This window comes from Epinephelus moara, chromosome 2, assembly GCF_006386435.1.
Source record: "Epinephelus moara isolate mb chromosome 2, YSFRI_EMoa_1.0, whole genome shotgun sequence".
Lineage (NCBI taxonomy): Eukaryota > Metazoa > Chordata > Actinopteri > Perciformes > Serranidae > Epinephelus > Epinephelus moara.
Window position 1 is genome coordinate 16,870,728 of NC_065507.1, and position 27,771 is coordinate 16,898,498.

The following is a 27,771-nucleotide window of genomic DNA, read 5'->3' on the forward strand; positions in this document are numbered from 1 at the left end:
TCATTTTATTTATTTTTTATTTAAGTAAAAATGTTCCCATATTCTAACTTTTAACAGGAATTTTACATCAAATTCAGTACTGGTAGGTGCGTCAGTGTCTGCACCACAGTGTGTTTGTATGTGTGTCTGTGTAATCTTCACTACTCCGCAAAGCGTACACCTTTCTGTAAGTGTGTCCAGTAGGTGTGTCCAGCAGCTAGCCCTCGGACTTGGTGCAGTCGTATGGTTTCCACCACTGTGCAAACTGTAGGACTTTTTTCCTCTGGTCATCAAAGTTCTCTCTGATCATCTTTCTCCAACGTCGTGGCTCCAAGTCCATCATGCCTCCGACCACTTCCTGTGACGGAAAGAGGGCTTTGGTCATATTGGAATATGACTGTAAAATTAACTCGATTTAATTTATTATAGCGGAAAAACATGACTCTCAAATGAAGAATTAAAGTCCTTACAATGTTAATTTGAAGCAACATTGGCATGAAACTATAGTACAGCTACTGTAGGCTGGTAAATAGCAAAAATGTTTGACTGCGTTTTTCATGTCATTAATGCCTCTTTATCAACAGCTGCACAGTAAATGCAGTTTTATGAAATCCCTGGAACCAAATGAAAGTGACTTTTAGAAGCTAAAAAAAGAGCAACACATAATGATGCACCAAGTATAACAGCCTCAATGCACACACTGACCTTGCCGAAGTAATGGGGGAACTTCTGCTCATTTTCAATGACATGAGCAAACCCTCCCTGGAGTCCAAAGTCCACAGCAAAGTAGGGAAGACCTCGAGGAACCTATGTGGCATTAAATGAAAAATTAACAACAATTAATGAGGATGAGAGAACCAGACAAAACCAGGAATATCACAGAAATGACAAAAAAAGAGGGCTTACAGCACGGCGGATGTCTTTCGAAGAGAGGTCGACGACCTTCTTGTTCATGGCCCATTCTTCATCACACTCCATGATAGCTTTCTGAAGGCACACAGGAAACACACAACTCAAAACTGTCCCTACAATCCTTCTTTGAACTTAAAAAATTGACTTTATCAGAATGATGACAAACCTTAAAGTATATAGGTGCCATATCACCCAGTTCTCGTGGCAGTGGAATACACTCTAGGACCATGTGTTGCCTTTTGCGTGGGAACATGTGTGTTTCCATAAACACACAGTCCAGCTCCTGGGACTCAAACATACGCACCAAAGTGCGCCGGAACAGCTGAGGACAGCAGAGCAGCACAGAAGTGAACTCAATTAAATTTTAATCATTCTTCTTTGAAGCAAACATTGAAAATGAAAGCAGCGTGTGGTGCTGATTTTATCTACCACTGCTGTGAAACAACAGTCATGTGAGTTGAGGTTGTCTTTGGGCTCGGTGCACTGATTGGCTAACCTGCATTTCTGACCAGATATCCTCATCCAATCCGGTGGCAGAGCAGTGATGCTGGAGAGGACAGATGTGACAGTGGCCCTCTGTCATCGACACCCCCGCGGGCAGGCTCAGGTACACCTGGACACAGGATGGGAAAAACAAACTGCTGACAAATTTCACACATCGATTAATCTACAGATTTTTTTGTAAGTCTTTTATTTCTGAACAACCCTATAAAGTTTTTTAATTTGGAGCTGCAATAATTGGTCAATTAATATATGTTGATTTACAGAAAATTGATTGACAACAATTTTAAAAATTAATTAATAATTTCGAGTTTTCTTCTCTCTGGTTCCAGCTTAAAAAATGTAATATTTTCTGGTGTCCTTATTCTTCTATAATTGTAAACTGAATATATTAGTGGTTAAAGACAGCACTTTTAGGAAATCATAACCAAGTTTAAACATTATCTGGCAATTTCTAGACCAATCAATCAATCAATTAGTTGCAAAAATAATCAGCTGATAAGGTGATAATGAAAATAAGCCGCCCTATTTCAGAGGAAAATCTGCAAATAATCATTTTTTGGAGGTATGACCCATTGAATGATTTGCATTTTTGCTTTGACTATCAAAATTGTTGATCGACTAATCAATTAAGCAACTATTTCAGCACCCATGTCCCCAAAACATTCTGCGCTCAGGAAGCCTCACCTTGCTCCCTATTGCCACTATGAGGTGCTTCTGGAGCTCTTGGCTGCTGAAGCAGTGCTGGCATTTCTCCATGGAGGCAGCCAGCCTCCTGCTCTCCCCAATGGCTCTGCTCCTCATCCTCTCCTCCTCCCTCCCCTCGCCCTCCCGCTGCGCTGCGCCCGACACAAACATGTCATCCAGTGTGTAGTTGTCGCCGTCTGTCTTCCCCATCATCTGGAGAGTCGAGTGGAGTAGAAGTGGCGGTGTTGGAGGCGACGGAGGACAACAGAGGAGACGGAGGATCAGGGAAGAAGAGAGAAAAAGAGAAATGGTGAGAAGAGTGATCATTCATGGCCAAATCTGGTGTATTCTCTCCATAAAAATTAGAAGGGAACATACTACAGAATATATATGGTGTATTTAACTATGTTACGGACATGTGAGAGATTTTTTTTATAGCTTTCACTTTTCATTCCAGGCTTAAAACAAAAAGGTTTCTGCGCTGGCACTTCTTCAACAGGAAATTAAGTCATTGCAAATACTGCAGATATTAACTGTCCTGAGAAATTGGCTGGTAGCTTTAGTAATTGGTGTATGTAGGTGCTGACGCAATATTACCGTCTGTGCCGTTTCCACGCCATATTCTGTGTGTGTGTGTGTTTGAGAGAGAGAGAGAGAGAGAGAGAGAGAGAGAGAGAGAGAGAGAGAGAGAGAGAGAGAGAGATGCGCCTGAGCTGCCCTGTATGCAAGTTGGTCTCTGGTATGTGTTAACAGTGTGAGGCAGGATGCCGAGTATCGACTCTGGTGTTTCTACGTCTGAGTCTTGTCGCCATGGAGACCGGGCAACAGGTTGAAATCTGTGTGCATGTGAGAGAGCGAGAGGCAAGCATGGCTGAAGTGTGTGTGCATGACTCGCTGTGTAGGAGTGAGTGTGTGAGTGAGAGTGAAAATTGGATTAGTTTAGTGACAGTGTGGGAGGGAGTGTGTGTGTGTGTGTGTGTGTGTGTGTGTGTAGGAGTGAGTGTGTGCAAAGGACTGCACCTAAGTGTACAGCAGCACATGCCGCATTTGTCCAAGAGCAGACAGTTTTATTTTCTTACACACCCACAAAGCATGGTACATACATGTAGATCGATTATATGGCAGTAATATATGTGTCCATGCTGTCAGCGTGTAGGTTCACTGATGTCTTAGCTGACGTTAAACTCACACATGCTTGGTGCGGTTTAAATTATAGATTGTAATTTCAGCATGTAGCAGAAGCGGTGAAGGGATTGACATACGTCTGGCATAGTACTCATGTATTATTAAGAAATCTGCTACAGTAAATCTTGAGACAATGCTAGTCTGCTAACAGACTTTGTCTCTGACCAATGGATAAAACTGGTATTTATAGCAGCCCTGCCATGGTAACTGTAGATGTATTTTTAGTGTCCCTCTTTGTAGGTGCAGAGCGTGTGTGTATATTTTTATACGCATGCATGTGTAAGGAATATATGAGTGAGTGTGAGTGATTGTGCGTGTGTGTACGTGGATGCGTATGCGCGTAAGTGAGGGAAAGTGAACGAGTGAGGGCAATGGAAGTCGGAGAAACGAAAAATCACGGACAGAGCTAAAGCATGTCTTTTTTTTTCATTGCCATAGCAACTCCTCCAAACCCTTTTGTTTATTAATGCTTCCTTTTCATACATGCACACACACGCACGCACACACACAGACACACACACACAGACACACACACACACACACACACACACACACACACAGACACACACACACCTGTCAGTAGGATTTCACACTACTTGTTGTCATATTCCTGCCTACAGGGAGAGAAGAAGTCAACAAGAATAAAAGAGAGGAGGGAACAGGGAAAATGTGTGTCTGCTCATGGAAAAGTGAGGTCTGTAAAACTGCTGATAGACTGACACACGCAGCACAACCTGCCAGTACCCATCTGCTGCTGTACGTCTATTTCAAGCACAAAGTGGCGGAGAAAGAGTTGCAGCAAGGGAGACAAGTGGATGTAAGGGTAGTAAAGCATACCAATTTGACAGAACTAGTCCTTTCCCTTTGCCTAAGAGTATGACATAATTAATCTAAGTGATCCTTACCATAAACACACATACATATACATATACCTTTACCATACCATATAATTATGTCAACCTTCATCTAACTTTGCTCATATCACTGCAGTGGAAGGGGTGATCCATTTACCACATCTGACTGATCAAACTTCAACCTTCAGTATTTAAGAATAAGAATAACAGAATAACTTTACTCATCCCCAAGGGGAAATTCAATACTGGGGGGAGGGCTGGGGTGACGTGTCGGTTCAAACAAAAAAATGGCGGTGTGCAGCAGCAGCAGTGCTGTGCAATTGTGCTATGGTCTATTCAAACGCCGGAATTTGTTATTTACGTGACAACGGCTGAACGCAACACAGGCACCGCTCCATTGACTGTGTGCACAGTGCCGTGCTGTGGGTTTGGGCCGGGCTCGTTTGTCTCACTCGGGTCGGTGTGTGTGCGCACGTGTTTGTGCACGCATCGGGGCCGAACTCCGCCATGCGCGTTACAGAGAGCAGAGGAGAAATGTAAATGTGCGACCATGTAGAGACAGAAATGACATAAGATAAATAACATAAGGCTATTTAGTTTGTTTAATATAAGGACAAGGTATAGACCTGTTCTATAGGAAAGGTAACCTTAAATGACTTCTGTTGTGATCTGGTGCTATATAGAAAATAAAATTAATTTGACCTTCAAGGGGGGGCGGGGGGTGCCGTTGGGGGGGTGGGCACCCCCTAATATAATGGCAGGGGAAACACTGATGTTTCAATAAATGTTAATGTTAATAAAAAATGTTTTGGTATTCATATTGTTTAAATTGCCTCATTAATCAAATAATGGAAAAATAATCAATAATCGAAAAAATAATCGTTAAACTAATCGAAAAATTAATTAATCGTTAGATTAGATGATTAATTCATCGTTTGGGACAGCCATAAGTGGGGTGCCTGCAACAGTGGCTCTGAAACAGCCAGTTCAATCCAAAACATACAATGTGTTGCAGACAGGTTAGAATAAATGTGTATCAACTGAAGTGAATAAGAGGACTTTATTTGTTCTGACAAATTCTGTATCACAAGATTGTTTCTAGTCAGACCAACAAGTCCACAATCAATCTATCGATGGATCGGAAATGTGCAACAACATTTTTGCCGGCACTAGAAAACAAACAAAAGCTAGAGTCTATATTGTATTAAGTTTCTGTGAGCTTTTCCTCCTCCTGGCAGCTGCCTCATCACATTCAGACTCATCCTGGGTCTACAGCTGTCTGTACCGGAGAGCAGCGTGAAGGCGAGGAGCGCTCACTCTGCAGATAAATCTGGGTACTGAAAGGTCCTTTGAAACACCCTGCACACTCACCGACTTGAAGAATCTCAGTCGACTGAGGGGTTTCTGACTGATTGGAGTTTTTGACCTCCCGAAACACTATGACACCGTTTTATGTGAGCGAACGCATAAACGTTTTCTTACCTTGGCAGCCATGCGAGAGTAGAGGGCATTCTGATCCTGTGCACTGCTCATCTTCTCCCTCCTCACCATCTCCTTCAGACCCACATTGTCATCGTCCTGGAAGTAGCGCACACGCTCCCCGTCAACATGGGTCTCAATCTAGAGACAGAGGGGAGAGGAATGTGAGAAAAAAAAGGTGAGGACAGGCAAGGTGGATAACTGGAAAACTCACTTGAAATTGGGTGACTCATGAAAAAACACACACACATACACAATCTTCAAAGTGAATCAGATCACATCCAAAATCACATCATTGGAAGAGAGTATGAGAAAGTGAGAGACAAGATGGACAGACGAACACTGATAGAAAATGAACAGAGCAGAAGGATGATCATGAGGGAAACAGAGGACAAGACAGAGAGCAAAGAAGACTGGGCCACTTTGTAAACTCATAATAACCATAAACAGAGAGAGGAATTGTTTACATTACACGTTTCAACTCGGAGTCAGGTGGAGTCCCTGCTCCCATTACACACCCTAATGAATACCAAACAGCGTGGAACAAATAGCAGGACACAAACCTTTCATTTGCTCCCCCTTTTCTCACTACCTCTGTCTTCTAGTTGCAACAGTGTGCAGGATCGTCTCAGTCTTTGTCCTGAGTTACGGCTTTCTGACGCTTAAAGATTTATTTTAAAAATCTAAAAAACCTCCCTCCCTGCTGTCCTGTCATTTGTTTATCTACTTCCTTTCCACCTATCATCCCTCTCTTTTTACCGCTTTCTTCTTTCGTCGTCCTCCGTGGGGCTCCTGGGGTCCGGAGGGGGCATTGACAGGCCAGGCGCGACCTGATTGGTCTGTTCTGAACAGCAGGACTTCCTGGTCTTCACTGGAGCGACCTGTGACCTGAAAACAAGACAAATCAAAGCCAGTCATTCTCACTTTTGTTTGTTTTTGTAAAGGAATGCACAAAACTGCAGCAGGGAAACAGTGTTCGCAAATAGATTAAATATTTCAGATACCAGCGTCCACCTGTTGGCACATAACAGATACTCATGAGAAGAAGCATCATACCTCAATGCAAATGTTTTTGTTATGTCATGATGTCAACCAATGCCTGGTCAGATTCCTCAGCCCGTGTTACGCTGACTTTGTAAAGAAAACTTTTCTATTTTTCTCACGTCTCTGGTGGACAAAGAATCCAAAAACTGAGAAAGGTCTTGATTAAGATAAGTCATGAGAGTCTGCCTTTAATAACAGCTTAACTATATCAAAACATCTGTAAATAAATTCTCACACGACTTGTGCAATATAATCTTAGTCTCATTTATCCAGTCAGTACTTTGCAAACAGATAGCTCTTTCCACCAGGGAGCTAAATCTTATCTTTGCTCTCTTCAGAGCCAGACTCCTCTGACAAAAACATTAATTTACCTTGCTAACACGAGAACTGCTTATCTACCTCTGCCTCGATTGGTAGTTTGTTTGTTTTATTGTGAGATTTTGTCACTTTAAGAAGTTACACAATAGCACAATAACCGAAACAAGCTGATTGATGCAGTGGTAACCCAGCAGCTCCCATAAAATTATGGTAAAATTACTTTTGTGTCAGTGGAGTCTGGCTTTGAAGAGAGCATCGATAAGTTTCACTTTCAGGTCAGGTTTTAAATTTGAATGGAAATGCATGTGTTTGGGAACTCAGTGAGACTTAAACAAATTATGCACAAATTATGTGAGAGTTTGCAAACACAGGTTTAGATATAGCTGTTAAATGCGGTGCCTCTTGCAGCGTTTTTGGGTTCACTGAGGAGGCATGGGAGTAAAAAAAGTTTTCTGCGCAAATTCAGCATAACGAGGGGTGAGTAACTGATAAACAAATGATTATTTGGGGGGTGAAGTATTACTTTAATTCCAAAATAATGTCCTTGCCACAACAGGTGCGCGTTCCATTCAAGCCTGCCCCCTCCAGGCTCAACCTGTCCTGTAATCGAAGGCAAAAAGCCCCCAAAAAATAATCTTCACATTGAAAATACAATATCTAAAACACCTGAGGAAGTGTGTTGTAATTTGTCTTGTAATATTCTAGCAATTACAGCAACTTGTCAAACTCCTCCGTTTCATACTGGAGGTAAATGCATGACTTAACGCAACAGGAAAGGAGGTTGAATTGAACAATAAGCATTTGTAAATATTTTGGACTCATAGCAGCAGATGTGTATCAGGGAGTAAGAGGAAAAAGAGGGGCTGTCAGGACAGAGGAAATAGCTGCTTTTCAATTTTTATTCCACCACTAATCAGGGCTCCACAATAAAAATAACTTACATAAACATTAGGGGTGGGGCGATTCGGACGTGGACGAATCTGAATCGATTCACAAACGTCCAAATTTCGATTATTTAAATCTGTTAATTAGAGTAATACAGAAGGTTCTAAATAATGCGGAACTAAGAAGCGCGGTACGTGTGGGATGCGCACCTGGAGCAGACACGCCGACACGCGCACAGAGGAAAACAAACATGGCTGACCGCTACCCACCTCACCATGAGAGCTGAACAGCTTCTTCTAATTTAAAAGCAGATGTGTGGAAATACTTCGGCTTCTACAACGTTGACGGCGGAAGCGAACTGGACAAGAGCCACGTTATATGTAAGCTGAGTCGTGCTAAAATAAAATACTTTGGCAACACAACAAACATGAGAAGCCATGTAACTCGATTCCACCTGACGGAGGAGTCAGGGAGACGGCAGGCTGTTGTTGCTGCGGCAACTAGTGGCGCTACCGACCAGAGAACAATCGAGGAAGCAATTAGAAAGCTGCCACCCTCATCGGAAAAGGCGAAGCGAATTACGAAGGCCATCGCGGCATTTATTGCCAAGGATTTGCGTCCTTATTCTGTCGTGGAAAATCAGGGATTTCGAGCACTGCTGCATACACTGGAGCCCAGATACACCATCCCATCCCGACGCTATTTCACCGACACTCTACAACCAAACCAAAACAGAAGTCATGGCCTCACTGTTGAAGGCAGGCAGGTAGGAACGCAGTTACATGTGATGCGTGGACGTCTGTCGCCACCGAATCATTTGTTACTCTAACTGCGCATTTTATCTTGTGATTTAAGATACCTGTTGTTACCTTTGGTTCCGTACAACGAAGTTGTAACTTTCCAGTTTGCAAGCATTTCCATTTATATGTTTAATAAAATATAATGGAAATGAATTCAACTCTTTCTTATTACAAATGCACTGTTTTTAAAAATTGCAAGTGTTGAATGCTTATTCAGTGAGACAAAAATAAATGTGTGTTGTAAAAAAGTGCATCAATATACATAAATTAAAAATGCATCAATAATCGTTTTATAATCGAATCGTAGCCCCTGAATCGAAATCGTAATCGAATCGTGAGGTGCCCAAAGATTCCCACCCCTAATAAACATCTCAATTAAGCTGTCTCATTCCAAAGAAATGTCTTTAGCTTCCAAAGGACTGGGTTTAATGTGTTGTAATCTGTTCAGAGGATGTAAAAATTCATTGCCAACTACTCTGTTTTTTTTTTAAGTATGATCACCATGTTGAATTACATTTGTTCCTTTGTGAAGACAAACATGATTAAAAAGTTACGTTTGTTAAAAAATGTTTTAAATTTAAGTCTTAAGACCTGACTTCTGTTCCAAAACTTCAGCGGGAGAATGACCTGATAAAACTGCTACTTCAGTGCCAATTGAGTGGCCAACACACGTCCAGATTTTTTAAAGATAAAAAAGTTTGCTTGTTATGAGGAGCTGAAGTCTGAGTTGCACAAAGACTGAAATTCAACCTGACAGGTGGAGACTGACATCCAAGAAACAAGAGCGAGGTGGGAGTAGCGGAGAGGATGGGAGGCAGTCGCAAAGAAATGAAACCGGACTGTCAGAACAAAATGATAGAAGAGAATATTCCCCGTCTCCAGTCGGCACAGTTAGGTCTTTCAAGGTTCTGCGGCGTGCGGTGAAAAATACGAGCCAGACAGGCAGCAAGAGTCAAAACACTGAATAGTGAAGACGAGCCAAAAGTCTTCTGTAACAAGACAGACTGGAAGGATCTCCAAAGAGTGCAAATCAACAGCACTCCATCCCTGAGAGTGCTGAAGTGCCTCTCGGCTGACGAGTGCACTAAAACCTAAGAATTATGACATTTTCTCAGAAATGTTGTTGAGAAATCCACTCGGCTCTTTTAATTTGGACAGGACGGCCGTAGGGGGGATGAAACTGGCCTAACTTGTAAATGATAAAATAAAGGTTATATAAATAATCACCGCCTGCTTTCTGTGTGTTTATAAACGTGTCTGGAGTCTGCTCATGTCGGAAATAGGCCTCCGTTTCTTTCTGCGTATACGCGTGTGAGTGTGTGTGAGGAGCCTGAGAAGGCATTAGCGATGCCAAAGAGAGGAGATAAAGCAGTGCTGAGGTGTCAGGGCACTGCCATTGCTCTCTGTTAATTGCCTGTACTACCGAGGCAGACAGGATGGCACATATAATCTCTACAATCTCCCTCTCGATCTGTCTCTTTCTGTCACACATAAACACGCGGGGCACACTCTGAGTGACCCCTGGCAGGAGAGTGTCGTCAGCACGCTGAAAGACATTTGTTTCCCATTAGGCTCTGCTAAAATGCCAAACAGGAGCCGTTTCCATACAGGCAGCAAGACGTAAGAGCCGGGGAGTAAAGAGACTTCAAACAAACACATCCTTTTAAAAGCAGTCAGACGTAACGGCACAGAGTTTAGTTTCAACCGAAGACGAGTGTGTGTGAGGCACTTTTCCTCCCTGCACAGTGAGAGAGATGGATGCTGCCGTAACCTGCTGTGTGTGTGTGTTTGTGTGTCTGTGAGGTTCAGGAAAAATATAGCCCTGAGTGTTTGGATTAGCATTTAGACTATGGGAGAGGAAAAAGAAGCAGATAAATCTGACAAAGAAAGATTCAGTGTGTGTTTGTGTGTGTCAGGTGACGGGCCCATGCGTGAGTCTATTCCTGTGTGCGGATGTGTTTACATCGTGCATAATTTAGGAGTGAGTGTATATCCAATTTGGGACAGTGTTTCTGCATCTGAAATTTATGCCATGACACAAATGAAAATCAGCAGTGTGTTTAAGTCAAGTGTGTATCAGTGTGTGTTGGATAGAGTAAATCTGGGGAAAATAATGCTGTATAGATATCAGCACATAGACAATATTTAGAAAGCAGAGAATCGGATAAAAAGAGGAGAGAAATGGGGTTGGGAAAATTATTTCCCATAAAATAAGTTCTATTTTATTCCATCTTTTTTAAACTCATAGTTCCCTTTTTGGGGGGAAAGTGTTTAAACTGTTTAAGAGAGATGTTGAACTTAATGGCAGTTCTTCTGGAGGCTGCACTTTGTGGTGCTACTGAATGTTGAATTGTATCTTGTCATATTGCAAGGTGTTTCTAATATTTTGTCTACCCTCATAGACACTAGTTACACTAACTAATTCAACAATAACTGTGACAAAGAACGTGTAAGACTTGCATTATGTTTTTACAAACCTTTGGTTGAGCCGTTTCTTGTAGCTTCTTTCGGGCAGCGTAGCTCTCTTTGGCTTTGTGTGCAGCGTCCAGCTGTGATTTCAGCTTTTCAATCATAGCCTGAAACACACAAGCACACACAAACACATATATAAAGTATATGTGTTTATATTTGAAACAAAAAAATTAGGGATACACGATATTGGATTTTTTGCAGATATCTGATACGCCGATATGTAACAACTCATTTGACCAAAAACCAAGACCAATGTTGATATACCCACTTTTTTCCCTTCCTAATTTTAGTGATTATCAGGTCTCTTCTGTATTGGAATTAACATCATATTATGCATGTATACTCTTACCGTATCCAGTAGATGGAAACATGAAATACAATACTTTTCAATGTATGTTATATTCATTCATCATGCCAATTAAGAGAAAGCATGCTGACCGTTTCTGATGTGTTAATTTTAAAGCCGATCTTGGCCGATACCTATGACGTACTGATATTATCAAGCATCCCTAAAAAAAGAAACACAGTGTTGAAGGATATACAACAATGAAGATCCCTCTTCGGCCTTTAATTGTTACTGTTTCAAAATGGAAATAAAGCCTATAAAAGTACATAATATCAGGGCTGGGCAATATGAAGATATTATATCGTTATCGAGATATGAGGCAATAGATATCGTCTTAAATTTTGGATATCGTTGTATCGTGATATGGCATAAGTGGTGTTTTTTTCCCTCCGCATTTTAAAGGCTGCTTGACAGTAACGTGATGTGAATTTATAAACTTACCAGACTTTTCTATTTGTTTTAACACTTGCCTTAACTCACTTAGTCGTTATATAATCGTTATATATCTCCCCACATCCCCAAAATAGTCATCCCTACAACTTATTGTATCAGAGAGGGTATTTGGTCAGAAATATTATGAACTTTTTTGTCTCCCAGTCCTAGCATTAATGAAATGCTTTTGAGGAGATTTAAATATATATCGTTTATCGAGATATAACTGAAAAATATTGTGATATAATTTTCAGGACATATCGCCCAGCCCTGCATAAGATACTGGAAGGCTGGTATTAACAGCTGTTGTTGGATTATCATATAAATACCATGTGGGGTTGTACAGTATGTTTTACAGGCTGCATTTTAACATACTGCAGACTATTGTGTTTAAAATATTTTCTCTAATAGTGTTTTTTGAAAGTCGTCAGATAAAAGGCTTTGAGGCTGAACACTGTGAAACTACAGAGACCTGAGAGAAAAAAACAATTGTCTCAAGCACACAGATCCTCTTAAGTCATACTGTCGTGCCAGATATTGATACCTTTATGTACAGGACATAAAAGGCAAGTGCACAACTGTTGAAGGCACTTAGCGCACACACAAAGTGGTTTGGGAATATCGTTTTGATTGCTTTGTCATATAGAGAGATGCTGGATGTCAGGTTGGTAACACTTAGTATTACAGGTGTTAGTGCGTGCGTGTGCGTGTGTGTGTGTGTGTGTGTGTGTGTGTGTGTGTGTGTGCAGAGTTAGCTTAAGTGTGTGTGTTATACCAGACAGCTCTGCAACACTCTCTGTAAGAGATCCCAATAGCACGCTTAGCATTGACACGTGAAGACAGACAGGGAGTTAAGTGCAGTGGATCAATGAGCGATATAAATCAGTGGATCCCCTGATGTGCTGTTAAATCTACGCAAAGCAAATGTCCTGAGTTTGTTGTTTCATTCTTCAGTTTTTTACACTGACAAGTAGCTTTATTAATCATGCCCTTTTACCACCAAAATTAGCACCTGTAAGCAGGTTTTTCAAACACATATAAACCCGTTTAAAACAGGTTTAAAACTGCTTTCCCATTGCCAATAAGCCACTGCTGTGTACACAGCTCTGCTGCAGGTGAGTATGAATTTCTGTGGTTTCTTTTTTTTGTTTTGTTTTCTCGAGTGTGACGTTTAATGTCACAGACGAGCCAGAAAACTGGTTAGTAAACAGCAGAGGGCAGCATGAAGCCCAGTGAAAATATTCCAGTGGTTACTTTTACTTTTTTTATATCTCTTACTTACTTACTTTTTATATCTGTTACTCTGACTCTAAAACTCAGTGCCGACTAAATTTTGAACAATGGTAGAGCGCTGCTTGGACGGAGAGAGACAGTATTTTGTCTCATTACATTGCACCACCAAAGCAGCTAAAAGTAGTGCGTCTACCCAGTTGTCGTATATCCATCACTGCTGATCAGAGCTGGAGCCGAGAAATACCCGTTACTACTGCAGAGTCATTTGTCCAGGAAGTGAACGCCATTACATACAAAAAGCCAGATGTTAGTGGGTTTTTTGTGCACTGGGGAAATGTGCTTCATTGTGTTTTTACGTTGGAGTTATATAAATGCACTGTAAGTTTTATCTGTGATACATGTGTGATTAGTATGTTTAAATGCCTGTATGCTTGAGAAATGTCTTGAGAAAAAGGAAATGGTAAATAAAATATGGAAATACGGAATAAAAGACGATGTGGTTTTGGGGTATTTGTGCATGAAAAACTAACAGAAAAACTGGTGGGTCGTGGTCCAAAAGTGGGTCACGGGTCCTTTCTGAATGGACCTTAAAGAGGCAACAGATAGGATTCGGGGTTTTTTTTTAGCTTGGCGCCACCTAGCATCAGCAGTGTTGCTCGCACTGTCGCAAAGACCAGTTGACCGTGTATCACTGTCCGAGGGCTGCCGTAGAATGGCAATGAGGATGTCAGCCAACCAAGACTCGCTACCCGGTCCCTGGTTGCGGCGATTTGCGATGCTGGCCAGCTAGGAATGAACTAGCAGCCAGTACAGTACAGTCCTCTCTCATCTAGCTAACATTTAGCCGTGTTACTTACTGATCCATTAGAAAGAAAGCTAGCTGGACATCGGTTTTGAAGCCTCTTTGGTCACGGAGCTCCCTCCATCTCTTGAACGCCTGACTGAGGTTTACTCTTGTTTTTCCTCTTCGTTTATCACTCTCCTCTTTGCTGTTCTTTGCCTCCTCAGACAGGGGAGCTCGTTTTCTTTCAGGAGGCCGTTTTTCGCTTATCTCCAAACTTTGTCCGTCTGCCATTGTGCTCCTGACTCAACTGTCTCATGCCCCGGCCAGTTCCTCATAAGGACCAGCTCCAGTCCCTGATTGGCTGACCGACCAGTATGGCAATACATGACGCATTTCCTGCCGTAAAGCAGATTTTTTCCGCGAAAATTCGTCCCCGGTGGCAGAAGCTTATTGCAAAGATTGCAAAGCCATTAAGTAACCTATGTAAACGCTGATAGTCTGATTTTACTGTGTATACTACCCTGTGCAACCGACATTATTTTCATAATGATATATATAGGCAAAAATGCTGTCTGTTGCTTCTTTAAGTGACGTACAAATGTGTCAAGTTTGTAAAAAACACTTTATTCCAGAGTACAGTGAATGTCTGACATAGAGTTTTTATTTTGAAGGGCCATTTTCTGCTGTAGAGTCAGTAATGGACAGCTACTTAGCAGAGACAGTAAACTAGCTCAATGACATGGCCAAATGCGAGTATGACACTGAATATACTAAACTGTGTGTACCTCGAATTGATGACCTAGGCGAAATCTGGACCCCACAGCTGGACCAGTTGGGAACCACTGGTCTATACAGTGCATGGCATTTAGCTGAGAGAGTGTTGACTCATGGGTTCCTTGTCGCCTTTCTGTTACTGGGCTAGTCATGTTCAGTCATTTTACGTTTATAGTGTGTCTTTTAAAGCCAGTCCTTCCTAATAGTGTTTATTCAGCCCATTTTAACCTAGAGGGGATTCTGTTAAGTGAAAACAAGTTGGTCGAGTCTCCCAATGAGAAGCTCAAAAAGCTAAACTACAAAATGATAACACCCAGTGATAATTACTCCGACCACTTGCAAGAGCCTGACAGGAAAATGTGAGTACATGACTGATGGACAAGCTGCGCAAATGTGGGATTCATGTTCTGCTTTAATGGAAGTAATTGATGTCTCACTTTAAGAGAGAAAAGGTTTCAGAAATAAGCACCATCTTATCTGTGGACTAACAATATTTCAGGGACACTTTCCTGACAGGACTAGGCCGATAAATTGTTTCTTATCTTCAACAAGTATTTTTCCAAATCATGGGTTGAAGAGCAGAGTGTGTTATTATCTGGGTTGTCTCATATTCAATCTGCCGCAGTGACATAACGATGACCTGCTTACCGTGTTGCCCATGATCTCTGCTTTCACCAGTTTGGCTCCCAGTTTGTTCATCTCCTCCTCTGACAGCAGTGGAAGCTCCTCTTCCTCTTCTTCTTCCTCACTGCTACTCTCAATCCTGGGTAAAACATGAAGAGGAGAGTTAGAAGGGCACAACACCAGTAGAAGAAAGAAAGGGAAATTTATAATTCTATTAATAAACACCTCGTCACATAGTGTCGTCTTGTTCAGAATTCGCCATCTTTTTCCTCCAGATTTCCCTCAACAACAGGATCTAACGACTCCATTATTCCACCCTAATAATAGTCCTAAACCCTCTAATGGGAAACTTATTTGTGAAGTTTTTAATTTAACCATTTACTTGTTTTCTTGTGAGCTCTCACGCTGTTTATCTGTTATGATTCATTTGAGTCTCCGCACACCCCCCAGAGATCATTACAGCCTTGCCTTGGGAGGATCAGAACTGCAGCCTGGGAGGCATCGTTCTAGGCTATTACACTTCTCATAGCCTCATTTCACACTGCAGACTCATTTCATGCTGCAGGGGTTCTGGGTGCTGGTTTACCCAAACAACTTAGCCTAATGAGGCAAAACACAGAACAAGTAAGAAGGCTTTACAAAACAGCGATGCTCCGACATCTGGCCTGCGATGGTGCTATATGTCGGGCTGCCGTGAAAGTAGGAACACATACAGTACATGATGCAATCATTTGACGCAGTTTAAAAGAGATTCTGTGCCACTAATTGATGCTGCAGTTCTGTGTCCTTTTAAATGAGGCAGAATATTCATGTACGTTGCAAATAAAGCATAAGGAAAGAGATTAACATGAAATGAAGAAGATTAGAGAGACAGAAATGCAATTACAAGAAAGAAAACAAGGAGGAGGGGTGTATATGGTGTAACGAGCTATGTCACAGTACTGTGAGTATTTAGTAGAGAACATACTGTGTGATGGAGCTGATTATTGATGCTCTATAGGGGCGGAAAAAGATGCATCTATTGACTGATGCGTCTGATCAATAACAGAATAAACAGAATGACACAATTACCCTGCAGGAGTCATTTACCGTCTCGGTTACAGCAATACAAACATTGTAGACTAAAGACAAAGGACTAGGTGAAGAGTTTATGTGTCTTAACTACTGTTAGCAGAATTTTAAAACACAATGCTAGTATAAAACAACAGTACTCGATATCTCCTTCAATACCACAGCAAAAAAAAAAAACCCTGTGTGTTCCTAAACATAGTGCTTTAGACAGAACGAATACTCTTGCGACAGAAATAATAAAGATGACGTATGAGTTAGAGAGTTCAGAGGCCGAGGGAGTTTTTCTGGGAATATCAAGACAAATAGTCAAAAGCAGATAAGGACCTTGACAGTTCTTGCAGGTCCCTTGAAACTAATCAAGTACACATGTGAAGACAGCCAGGTTTTATGGATGGGATTACTGTGAGAAAGTCCCAGTGGTGAGTTAACACTGATTGATGCTTTTACGTAGTGAGTCTTCAAGTTTCATTAGCGCATGTAGTTTCAAACTTGTAACCCCACATCTACACAAGCTGCCAAAAGGACATGATGGAAAAAAAAACATAATTTTGTAAGTGTTTTTTTTTCACAAGGAATGAAGGAATTTATTCACATTTCATTAAGATGACTTGTTTTACTCAGGAGGTCACCATCTCTGCGTTTTTGGTAAACTCTGAATTGGAAATGCTGCAAGAACTCCTCCTGCAGCATATGTGCTAAAGCCCGAGACTATATTTAGCTTTGTATATATATAAAAATGTTCAATACTCAGTCTATTATTTTCATGTATTTCTGAATCCTACAGGAAAATGTAAAAACAAAATGTTTTCAGGATGAGACTATGAGACAAACAAAACTAAATAGTGGTTTTAATGGTTAAGATTTTAGTTGCCAAGGGGTTTTAAGACTTTATTTATGTGTATACATTAGCAAAGCTGCTGCTGTCATGACTGTGACCTCCTGTTTCATGTGAGTGGACAATAATCAGAATGGGAAATAGCAGTAAAGGGACTGATTTATTAATGTTGTCCACTTTGACAAACATAAAAGTGGACAATATTCAATTAGTGGAGTTCCATCCATTTTATCCGCTTATACAGGGCTGGGTCGCGGGGGCAGCAGGCCAAGCAAAGCACCCCTGACGTCCCTCTCCACAGCAACACTTTCCAGCTCCTCCTGGGGGACCCCAAGGTGTTCCAGGCCAGATGAGATATGTAATCCCTCCAGCTTATTCTAGGTCTGCCCTGGGGCCTCCTACCAGTGGGACGTGCCCAGAACACCTCTAACAAGAGGCGCCGAGGAGGCATCCTGATCAGATGCCCGAACCACCTCAATTGACCCCTTTGAACACAAAGGAGCAGCAGCTCTACTTCGAGCTCCTCCCAGAATTGTCACTTTAACGTGGTGGAGGTGTTTGTGTGTCCCTGTGAACCTGGGAGCTGTGTTGTCCAGGGCTAATAGCCCCTCATAGGGTCTCCCAAGGCAAAGTGGTTTCCAGGGGAGGGGCTAGACTAAGAGCGAATCAAAGAAGACTTTGATGAAACAGAACATTCAGACTTTGAGCACCTTGCCCGGGATGGGGACACCAGGGCCCTCACTGGAGCCTGAATAAGTAACATGGGCCCACCACCCACAAGGACAGGAATCAGGGTTCAGTGCATTGTGCGCCAGGTGGCAGGCAGGGATGGGGCTCCAGGCGTGCTGATCCCTGGCATCGTGGAGTTCGACATCATTTAGCAAATCACGTTTTCGAGGCAACAAAATAAAGAACTTCAAACCTTGATGTGGACGCAGCAGCTTTATCACCGCCATCTTGAGGAGCAGTTACACTTTTCCCAGGATCCCTCTCTTTCTCCGGCTGTGGTTTTTCAAAGCTGGCAGACTCCTGAGCTGGAGTGTTGCTCTTCTTCCAGCAGGCCGGCATGCTGGTACTAGGTGGCCCAGACTCTTCATCATCATCAGAGTTGGGTCTCAGGAATCCTGTGCACGGTCGTGCTGGAGGAGGAGGACGCTGTGGAGCTGCACAAGAAGATATCAGAAGGCATGTTAAGGACGTGTGGGCAAAACGTGACTCAGACATCTATTAGAAAAGGCCTTGACATAAACCCACCTTCACCACTGTCATCATCCTCTGAGGGTTTGAGGAAACGGTTTTTAAGAGACCCAAGGGAGGAAGAACGTTGACTCCAGCTTTGCCCAGATGCTGATGCAGCATTTGGCCTCTCTCTTTCTCTGTTCCTTTCACTATCCCTTTCTCTCTCTCTGTTTCTGTCCCTGTCTCTATCTCTGTCATTATCTCTTTCTCTGTCTCTACCTCCATCCCTCTCCCTCTCTCTGTCTTTTCCTCTATCACCATCCCTGTCTCTCTCTCTCTCTCTAAACCTGTCTCTGTCTCGACCCCCTTCTTTCTCTCTATCTTGATATCCTCCCCTCCCTCTCCCCCTCTCCTCTTCTCTCCTAGCATAGTATCTCTCCCTGTCTGCAGGTGAAGAATCTCTTTCCCTTTCACTTCTCCTCCAACGATCTCTCTCTGCCCCATCTCCATCTCTTCTCCTCCATCTCTCTCTGTCCTCTTCTTTCCTCCACCCGTCTCTCGCCGTTCTGTCTCCTTCTCCTCCTCTGCTCTGTCCATACACAGCTTTCTCAGCTTCTGCAAGTCTTTGCTGAAATGCCTCCATTGACTGTAGAGGGAGAAATAGAAGACATATTAAAATACTAAAACTCTTTCTCACGTTTTGACATTCAGAACTTAACTGATGTCTTAACTGTCCACATGCGGTGGGATTTACTTCACAGAAAACTGCACTGTAGTTTAAAGGAGCAGTGTGTAAGATTTAGGGGGATTCAGTGCCATCTAGAGGTGGTTTTTACCAGGAGCTGAATTATCCGCAGAGGTCTCTTCCTCTCAAACAAATTGACCCAGTGATTTAACCAATAAAAACACTGAATGAAGCAGTTCTACATTAAAAATCTGTGTTTTTCCCGATGCTGCTCATCGTGGAGGGGTTACCAACTGGGCCGGCTGACACAAAAACGCGAGTGACACTATGTAGAGCCAGTGTTTGGTTTTTCCTGCTCTGTACTTATCATATTATATTAAATTTCTGCAAATTTACCCCCCTTAATCCTACACACTGGATCTTAAAGAGGAGTCTGCCAAACAAACAGCAGTTTTTTGGCTTTGCTGGCTTCCTTACGAGCCTGACAGCCAGTTCATTAAACAAACTGATGTAAAAACTAGTCACATAGGATTAGCTGTTGTAAAATCAAATGTGGTAATATAATAACAAAGCGCTTAATACCTACCAAATACTATTTTACATTTATTAAACAAAATGCTAACATCAGTCAAACACAACTCAATCGTCTGTATCAGTGCTGAAGTGATGAGTCTGGGCTTAGAAAATCCACAGAAGTTAATGTTTACTCAGATCTGTTAAGGTGGGTCCTCAAATTTCACTATCTGCTCAGCTGTTTTGGGGGATTCTCCACTACAACTGCCAACACAAGCAAACCAGAGGGTCTCTGGGATTTGTGCAAAAGCACGCAAATACACACACCATCAAGTTAAATGGTACTAAACAAATCCCAAAAGCCTCCTGCTCATAGACAAAATTATATTGTAAATATCAGTACAATATCAGTATATAAGACGCCTCTGGGTTGCTTAAACTAACACAAAGGAGGTGCACTGCTGTGGCTGGCTGAGCTCTGACAAAGAAAAAAAGGAGCACACACACAAACACGGATATACACACAATGTTCTGACAGTGACAGTTTCTATGTTGTCAACTAGAGGCACAAATGCTGACACTGCTAAAAGGGACTTAACAAAGGACACTGTGCACTATGTGTGTGTGTGTGTGTGTGTGTGTGTGTGTGTGCGCGATGTCAGACAGCAAAGAGAGAGATTAATAATAAAACAATGTATCCAGACACAATTCCACCCTCAGTGCAGAGCAGGTATGTGTGTGTGTGTCTGTGTGTACATCCTTGACTTCTGAGTGCATATACCATGACATGTAAGTCAGAGTAAAGGCATTTGCGACACGTTTTAAAATAAATGTGACCTCATGTTGTGTTAATCACGTTTAGATACCAACTCAGAAACATAAGCCTGTCTTAGGTTTTTGGAACAGGTTCTATTGTCTGCGTTCTGGCATCCATCAAGACTTGTTTGACTAAGAAACAGTGGCGAAAATGTGGCACACCTGCTGGGCACATACACTTGCAACGAGCGAGGAACAGGACAGAAGTGAAGAGTTGGCCAGCAAGTAATAAGGGAGATATATGGAAGCAATTTCCTTCTTGTAATTATTCCACAACGGTATGTAGGAAGGTAACAGTAGCCTATCTAGAAATGACAACAGCAATGATGATGCTTAGAGCAGAGTGCGATTTAATAGCCGCACAGTATCGCTTCATAACTCAAGTAACCGCAGTGCCAAATTCGGGAGGTAACTCCAGTGGAGAGAAGCAGGTGCAGGAGCAGGTGTCTTTGCATTTTGACTCCTTTTGGGATTTATCGCAACGAAGACAAACTATTAAACATATCGGACTGTTTGAAAAGTTTCAGTGCATAACATTTTTGTTGGATAACGGATTAAAAAACGCATGCCATCAGTTCTCACTCCATATCTCTCGGCCACCACATCGCTGAGGTTGCGCTGCTCCCTCTCTGCCTGCTCCTTCATCCTTTGGTAGCTCTTCCTCAGCCAGCTCAGACCTGCATCATTTACGACTGGGCCCTCTGGGAAAAACAAGGGGAGAAAAACAGTAACAAAGATGCGCATGCAAAAACTTGTTAGTGCCATTTTACTTTTTCTGAACCTCCTGTGAGTGAGTCATTTCTTCCTCACATTTATCTCTCAACTCAAGTGTATAAAATTATACAAATTCAAGTAATTCTGATTAGTTGCCATTTCACCACACACCAGCCAGGTGCATTTTGATATGGATCAAAACAGAGATGAGGAGTAAAAGGTAACAAAGAGAGGCGGTGAGTGATGAAGCCAATTGAAATCTTCTTTTGTTGAAGAAAATCTAATTCAGTGCGACCGCTCCCTTACGTCATTTGAAAATCAGCATCAAATAACCAGACTGGTATGTTACAAAAAACGTTAATTAGGAAGATAAAGGGACTGGGACAGATGGAAGAAATCAAAACCAGAAAAATACAAAAACCCCAAAAAGTTGAATCACATGCTCATTAATAAATAAAAAAGGCAGATCCAGAAAAAACCGAGACGAGTAAATGAAGGTCAGGATAAAGAAGGGTAAGAAAAGATTAGAGAAATTGCAGTCTTTAAATCCACGGGAATAAATGGTCTTTTAAAAACAACAGTTTCTATAACTTCCCACAGAGATAAAACGTGACAAATGTGCTGCCCAGAGCCTCTGGTCAAGGTCAACACTGAGTATCTGAATCAGTGTGTTCGAGAACATGACAATGCTTAATCATCTGTGGCTTCTGCTTTAAAGGACAAAATGTAGAAGAAAAAAACTAACAGAAAGTTGTTCAAAGTCAAGCTTTATAATATTCAAGGGACAATCATCACTTTTTCCATATATCCGAGGGTTGACCACGCATCAGCTGATCAATAGGCAGCAAGTGTATCCTCCACTTTCTTTCAGAGCAAAGCAAAGTGTATCCAAAGCACAAATACCCTCAAACACACACACACACCAGTCTGTGCCTCCTGCAACCCAGTAATTATAACAGAAGATGAGGCAAGCAATATTCCCATTTGGCACACAGTCTGAATGGGAGACAGGCACATGTATCTTGTGTGTGTGTTTGTGTGTGTGTGTGTGTGTGTGTGTGTGTGTGTGTTTGAATCAGCTTACTTCGCCTTGCTGTTCAAATAAAGCTTAGAGCAGAGAGGCCATGCCAACTCTGGAGGGAACTGTACTTCCTGTTTAGTGATAAGAGACACGCACACGTACCTGCATTTGCTTGTCAGCTTAACACAGTTAACTCTTAGACAGACATACAGACAGTCTGTCTGTCTGACTCGCTTCCCCAAATCCCTGACTCAGAAGCTCTTCCTGTTCTCTCATTCTTCTGTCAAACCTCCGTGTTGACTTTTCTGCTCACATAACTGTATTCAAGTCAACTCTGATTTTAAAAATTAAGTTTCCTTTCTTTAGCACTTTCAGCCCACCAACAAAGTTTTCCAACTGATTCCCTGTCTGCTGCCTGTGGGAAATGGACAGGGAACTAACTTACAGAAGCTTTAACTTACAGAAGCTTCCCTGTGACAGACCTACATCTCATTTTGAACAAGACTGTGACTGTCAAACATGGTCACACACATCTTTTTTGACGCTGACCAACAACAGAAAGATTATTCTTCTACATCATTTTAAAAAATAAAACTAACATGGATGAAAAGTCCAAACTGTGTGCAGAAAAACAGCCATTTAAACATCTACAGTTCACCTGGGAAATTTTTTGACACAATCAAAAGCGCCACAACAACAAAATGGACCCTGTCTTTTTCATATTTATTCCAGATACATTTTTAAGCTTCTTTCCTTACAGCCAACATTTCAGTCGCCAGTTCCAGTGAGTAGATATAATAATAATCCATGCACTAGTGAAGTGCATTGTTTATTTAAGCACCTTGGTTAAGCTGGATGATCTGAAGAGAGGTAAAGGACAGGAAAAGAAAGAAAGGGGAGTAAAAAAACAGGGCGATGGAAGAGTGTAAAGTGCTGTAAGCAAGCGTGAGAGTGTGTGAGCAGTGTGTGATTGTAGGCAGCAGGGGGACCCGTCTGAATTGGACCCGGTTTTTCATTTTATTTTTGCTTTTGCTCGAGGGGAATCATGAGGCAACTCTGGCCTACTGAGGCAACTTTCAACAGAGACACTGATAGCCTCTTCTTCAATGGAATTCTGTGCTTCAATGTTGAAAGTAACACCAGTAAATCAAATCTGGAGTGAAACCTTAGTCTGAGGTGCTGGAACCAAAAGAGTTTCTAGTATATTTTACAAATGTTCTGCTATGTAATGCCTCAAAAGAGTCTAGTAATCTCTCTTATTACCTTTCTTTGCTTCAGTGCCAGCCATCTTCTCTGGGGGCAGACCAGTTCCTCCATCTTTCCAGTATGGGTTGAGCTCCAGTTTGTGTAAGCCAGCCTGAGGGAACACACACACACTTCAATAATCTCTGTATACTGCCAATTGTGAAACACAGGCACAAATGCTCAAAATCCAGACAAAAACACCCTGCAGACAACAATAAGTATGCACACACACACTCCACAGGATACTGCTGTCCGAGAGGGGACACCCTCTGTTACCTTGGTAACCGCACAGTTGGTAAAATGAGTAGACTGACTGCCACAGTGTTTTCATAGTCTGTGCAATCCATGCACACACGATCGCTCTTTATCTCCCTCTCACACCGACACTCAGGTCATTTCACGTTGGGATTCAAATAACGGATACATGTGAATCTGCCCACTGAGGACACTACGCATCAGAGGAACTGTCTGCACACCTCCCCGGGTCGACAGTGGAGCAAGAACAAAAGCAGCAGGGGATTGGATGTTACAAAATGGAGAAAGAAGGGGAAAACAACACTCATATATACACACACCTGTTCAATGGCCTGAGCCTTCGCCCTCTCCTCCTCTTTCAGTCGCTCTTTCTCAGCCCTCTTCTCTGCTGTGGACGTGGTTCTCATTGCCAGGAAGTCAAAGGTCATCCATTCGTCTCTCTACAGGACAGAGGGGTTAAACAAAGAAAAAGATAAATGTACAGATTGAGAAGACAGAGCCAAGAGGGAGAACATTTGACCCTAAAGTAGATGAAGTAGATATTACTTGTCAGGGTGAACAAAACTTCCTCAGACTAGGGATGCACCAGTCTTACTTTTTCAGTCCTGATACGGATACCTGGGCTTTAGTTATCGGCCGATACAGAGTACCAATCCGATACCAGTGTTGAATTAATAAGCTTTATGTCTTAAATTCCAATATTAGCAGCTGGAGCTGTAAACATAGAATAGAACTGAACAGATCAGCCCCATTGGCACAGACACCCAACCAAGCTATCTGAATCAGTATCTGCTTGATAAACAATGTCAGTATTGGATTAGTGCATCCTTACTTCATACCTCTAGATGCAGTATTACCTTTAGACAGTTAAAGACGCTCTATTTAGCTTCTTTATTCATCCCCATTTTGGAAAATGGACTACTAGTGTATTCAATTTACTATGTGAAGGAAAAGAGGACTTCCCTCAGATGATTTGTTGTATTAGAAGAAACAGCTTAAATCAAAATAAATAAAAGCATAAAAAGATTTGGAGAGACACCCTAAACTATTCACATTGTTATTACATATCTGTAGGACCAGGTACAGAAACAAAGTTACCTCGACATTCTGCACTGGGCTGATGTTGCTCTCTGAAGGCTTAGACTCCTCAGGAACCTGCCAGGCTTTAGCAGCTTGTGTCTGAGGCTGAGCTTCAACCCACTCATCCCCTGAGTCCTGACACATAGAGAAAGGGAAAGAGGGTTAAAAATGTGAAGGGGAAAGACAATGATGATGTTTTATTAAAGGCTTATAAGGAGTTCAACTTTTAATTTTGATAGACTATTTTCATAATGCCGAGAGAGAGAGAGAGAGAACCACCCAATTATAAATCACTATATTTGTCCAACAATATTTAACTACCTTCTAAATTATTTTACTTTTACTTAGTTATCAACCAGTGTAGCAGCATCTACTGGCACTACTTAGGTGTTAACCTGTTTAAATCACATACCTCAGAGCTGTCATTAGATCCATCTCCTGCTTCAGCTGTCTTCTTCTCCTTCTTGGCCTTTTTCTTCTCCTTTTTCTTTTTAGATTTCTTCTCTTTCTTCTTCTTGCTCTTCACAGAGCCCTCCTGTACGGGGTTCAGATTCAATTAATCATGCTTTTGCTTTCATTAGTTGCATTACTGTTTTTTATTAAGATGAAATATTTTCATAGAGTCCTCAACTACGACAGGTATGGAAGAAGTGTGTTTCCCAAAAGTATGGTTGACAACACTAGAAGACATCATAGTGGTCGACCTCTTTCTGTTTCTCCTCTGAATAACTGCTTCAATATTAATGGTGGAGAAATCATACATAAGTGTTTGATACAATTACACACTACTGTCATGAACAATAAAATTCAAACTACTGTATCTTGTTGCAGGTCGACAACGTAGTTTCCGCTGTTTTGAGGTAAAGTACAGTTGTGACTTGGCAAGGAGTTACAATCTATTGCAGCAGAGCATTTGAGCAGCGACTGTCATTACAGGTTTCTACATGAACTGCTGGTTTTGATTACACGTACAACTGTAAGTGAAAACACTTTAAAACACTTTGTATCTTACATCCTCTATTTCCTGCAGTCTTTGGTTGACCTCAGGGAGCATCCATGTGTCCTCCCCTCTCTGCCTCTTCAGCTCCTTCCTCCTCTCTGCCTTCTCAAACCGCTGCTTGGCCTGGATGACACGATGGAAATAAGAGGGATAATTCACCAACATTTTCAGACATGTCTATCATATATTCTTGGTAATTGGGACAAAACCTTATTTGGGGGTGGAGGGGGTAATTTTTACTCTTCAACTGGGCTGGGAAAATATAATTTAAAAGGTCAAAGTCTTGATTATTAAACCCTGTAATGGGCCAACCTCCAATTTATTTTTTTCTTAAATAGCACATGATGGACATCAGAAGTAAGCTCTGACCGAACTGACAAACAGTTATATATTTGTTAATATCACTGCAGTCATAGTGAGTAGCAATTTTATTTTTTAAAGATGCAAACAGTTCTCTTTAAGCTAATCAAAATACCCATTTTTAAACCATAGGTCTTATTTAATATTAATTTAGAGGGGCTATGGAGTTGATATGTTATGGTTGAGACACAAAAGCCTATCAATACTTGAGCAACATTTCCACCTTTTTGGAAACCAAGATATGAGACAGGAGTCCTTGGGATATAAATGACCCTTTTCATGACTGATTAACTTATGTTTTTGTGGAAATCTGAGTTGACAAAAATCTGGGACACACTCTTTAAAAGGCCAAAATTTTAATTAAAAAAATAAATTTTAGAACAAAGATGATTATAGCAGTACATCTTTACACCAATGTTATCAGTATGTACTGTTAGCTTTGGATTTTTAAGGCTTTCAACACATTTTTTAATTGTTAGAAGAAGTTGTGAATTCTTGTCTGGGACAAGGGGGTTAGCTAAATAAAAGGCAGATTAAAATATTGTACAAATCAGATTTATTTTATATAGTTATGTCCTTTAAAAATAATGTTTATCCACATAAAGTTTTTATTTTATTATCTTTTTTTGGCAGGGCATGATTTGTCAAAATGCTCACAAATGTGTGCTATGCAAATTCCTTGGGCTGAAATTATTGATTTTATTTATAAAAATGCATACATAGAGTCTCCACAAACATTATTCTCATAATGAAATGAATGACAGTCTTCACATTGTCGTGATACTGCTGATAAGAGTTATGATTTCCAAATATTTGAGCATCCAGTGGCTTTCAGGCTGCATAATTACATCTGCTGACTGCAATAGCTGTGACACTGATGAGTTGTAAAGTCATTATGAGCCAATTCCTCTTCAGATTCAGCAGACATAAATCAGACCCGGCTACACTCTTTGCTTTGTCCAGTTCAAGCACAGGTGAGCCGGGCAGATAATGTGATGACAGCCTTTAGTGCTCATCTGCAGGAAGCATCATGTGCTCTGTGTATCATGTAAACACAGCTGCACACAGCATGAGCAAGATAACGCACAATTAAATACCTGGGTACATATGTGATTACAGCAACGAAGATGTAGGCTGTGGGTGCGACATGACATAAAACCTGTGTAAAACACAGCTGCAGGTGTCCTATCTGCTCGAGCAATGTTTGACATGTAAGGTACATTAATTTCCTGCCTGCGCCTGTCCAGACACGGGCATTATCAGGTTAGTGTGAAGACACACAGACACTGTCAGCTTTCCGACAGATGGAGAAAGACACGACGATACAAATGGGCATCACGTTTAAGGACAATTCCGTAAATAAAGATACACTCGAGCCGCTGAGCTCATCCCTACCTAACGCTATCTAACGGTTAGCATAGTTAGCTTGCTAGCTTTCATTCGCACTTAACAGCTTTGATTTAAGTCGTAACTGACGCTAATGAGACCAACTTCAGATAACGTCCAGGGTTGTTCTAACAAAGCTTACTGTTTATACCTTTTCTACCGCCTCCTGTCGTGCCTGTCGTTTGCTTTCCTTTCTTTCGTCGATGCTGCTCGAACTCTCAAAATTGACTCCGTATGCCGCCATGACACTGCCGTAAATGCTTTGTTAAGTGTCGTAAAGCGCCGCCGTTTACGTCAACCGT

The 27,771-nt window shown here is 41.6% G+C and overlaps 2 protein-coding genes across 2 annotated transcripts in view; both read right to left on the reverse strand.

The window, feature by feature from the left end:
• Window positions 1-27,749, reverse strand: cwf19l2 (CWF19 like cell cycle control factor 2). The gene is made up of 19 exons (XM_050074978.1): window positions 27,621-27,749; window positions 25,736-25,846; window positions 25,136-25,258; window positions 24,742-24,858; window positions 23,964-24,083; window positions 23,407-23,500; window positions 20,991-21,109; window positions 18,470-19,040; window positions 18,138-18,378; window positions 15,334-15,448; window positions 11,122-11,220; window positions 6,357-6,485; window positions 5,601-5,738; window positions 2,080-2,292; window positions 1,388-1,504; window positions 1,058-1,213; window positions 886-966; window positions 685-786; window positions 1-337 (listed from the first exon to the last, which is right to left on the reverse strand). The coding sequence occupies exons 1-19, from the start codon at window positions 27,711-27,713 to the stop codon at window positions 197-199; spliced, it is 2,880 nt and encodes a 959-aa protein (XP_049930935.1). The 5' UTR covers window positions 27,714-27,749; the 3' UTR covers window positions 1-196.
• Window positions 1-27,771, reverse strand: part of alkbh8 (alkB homolog 8, tRNA methyltransferase) — a 159,187-nt gene that overhangs the window by 113,571 nt on the left and 17,845 nt on the right. The gene's annotated exons all lie outside the window — the stretch shown is intronic.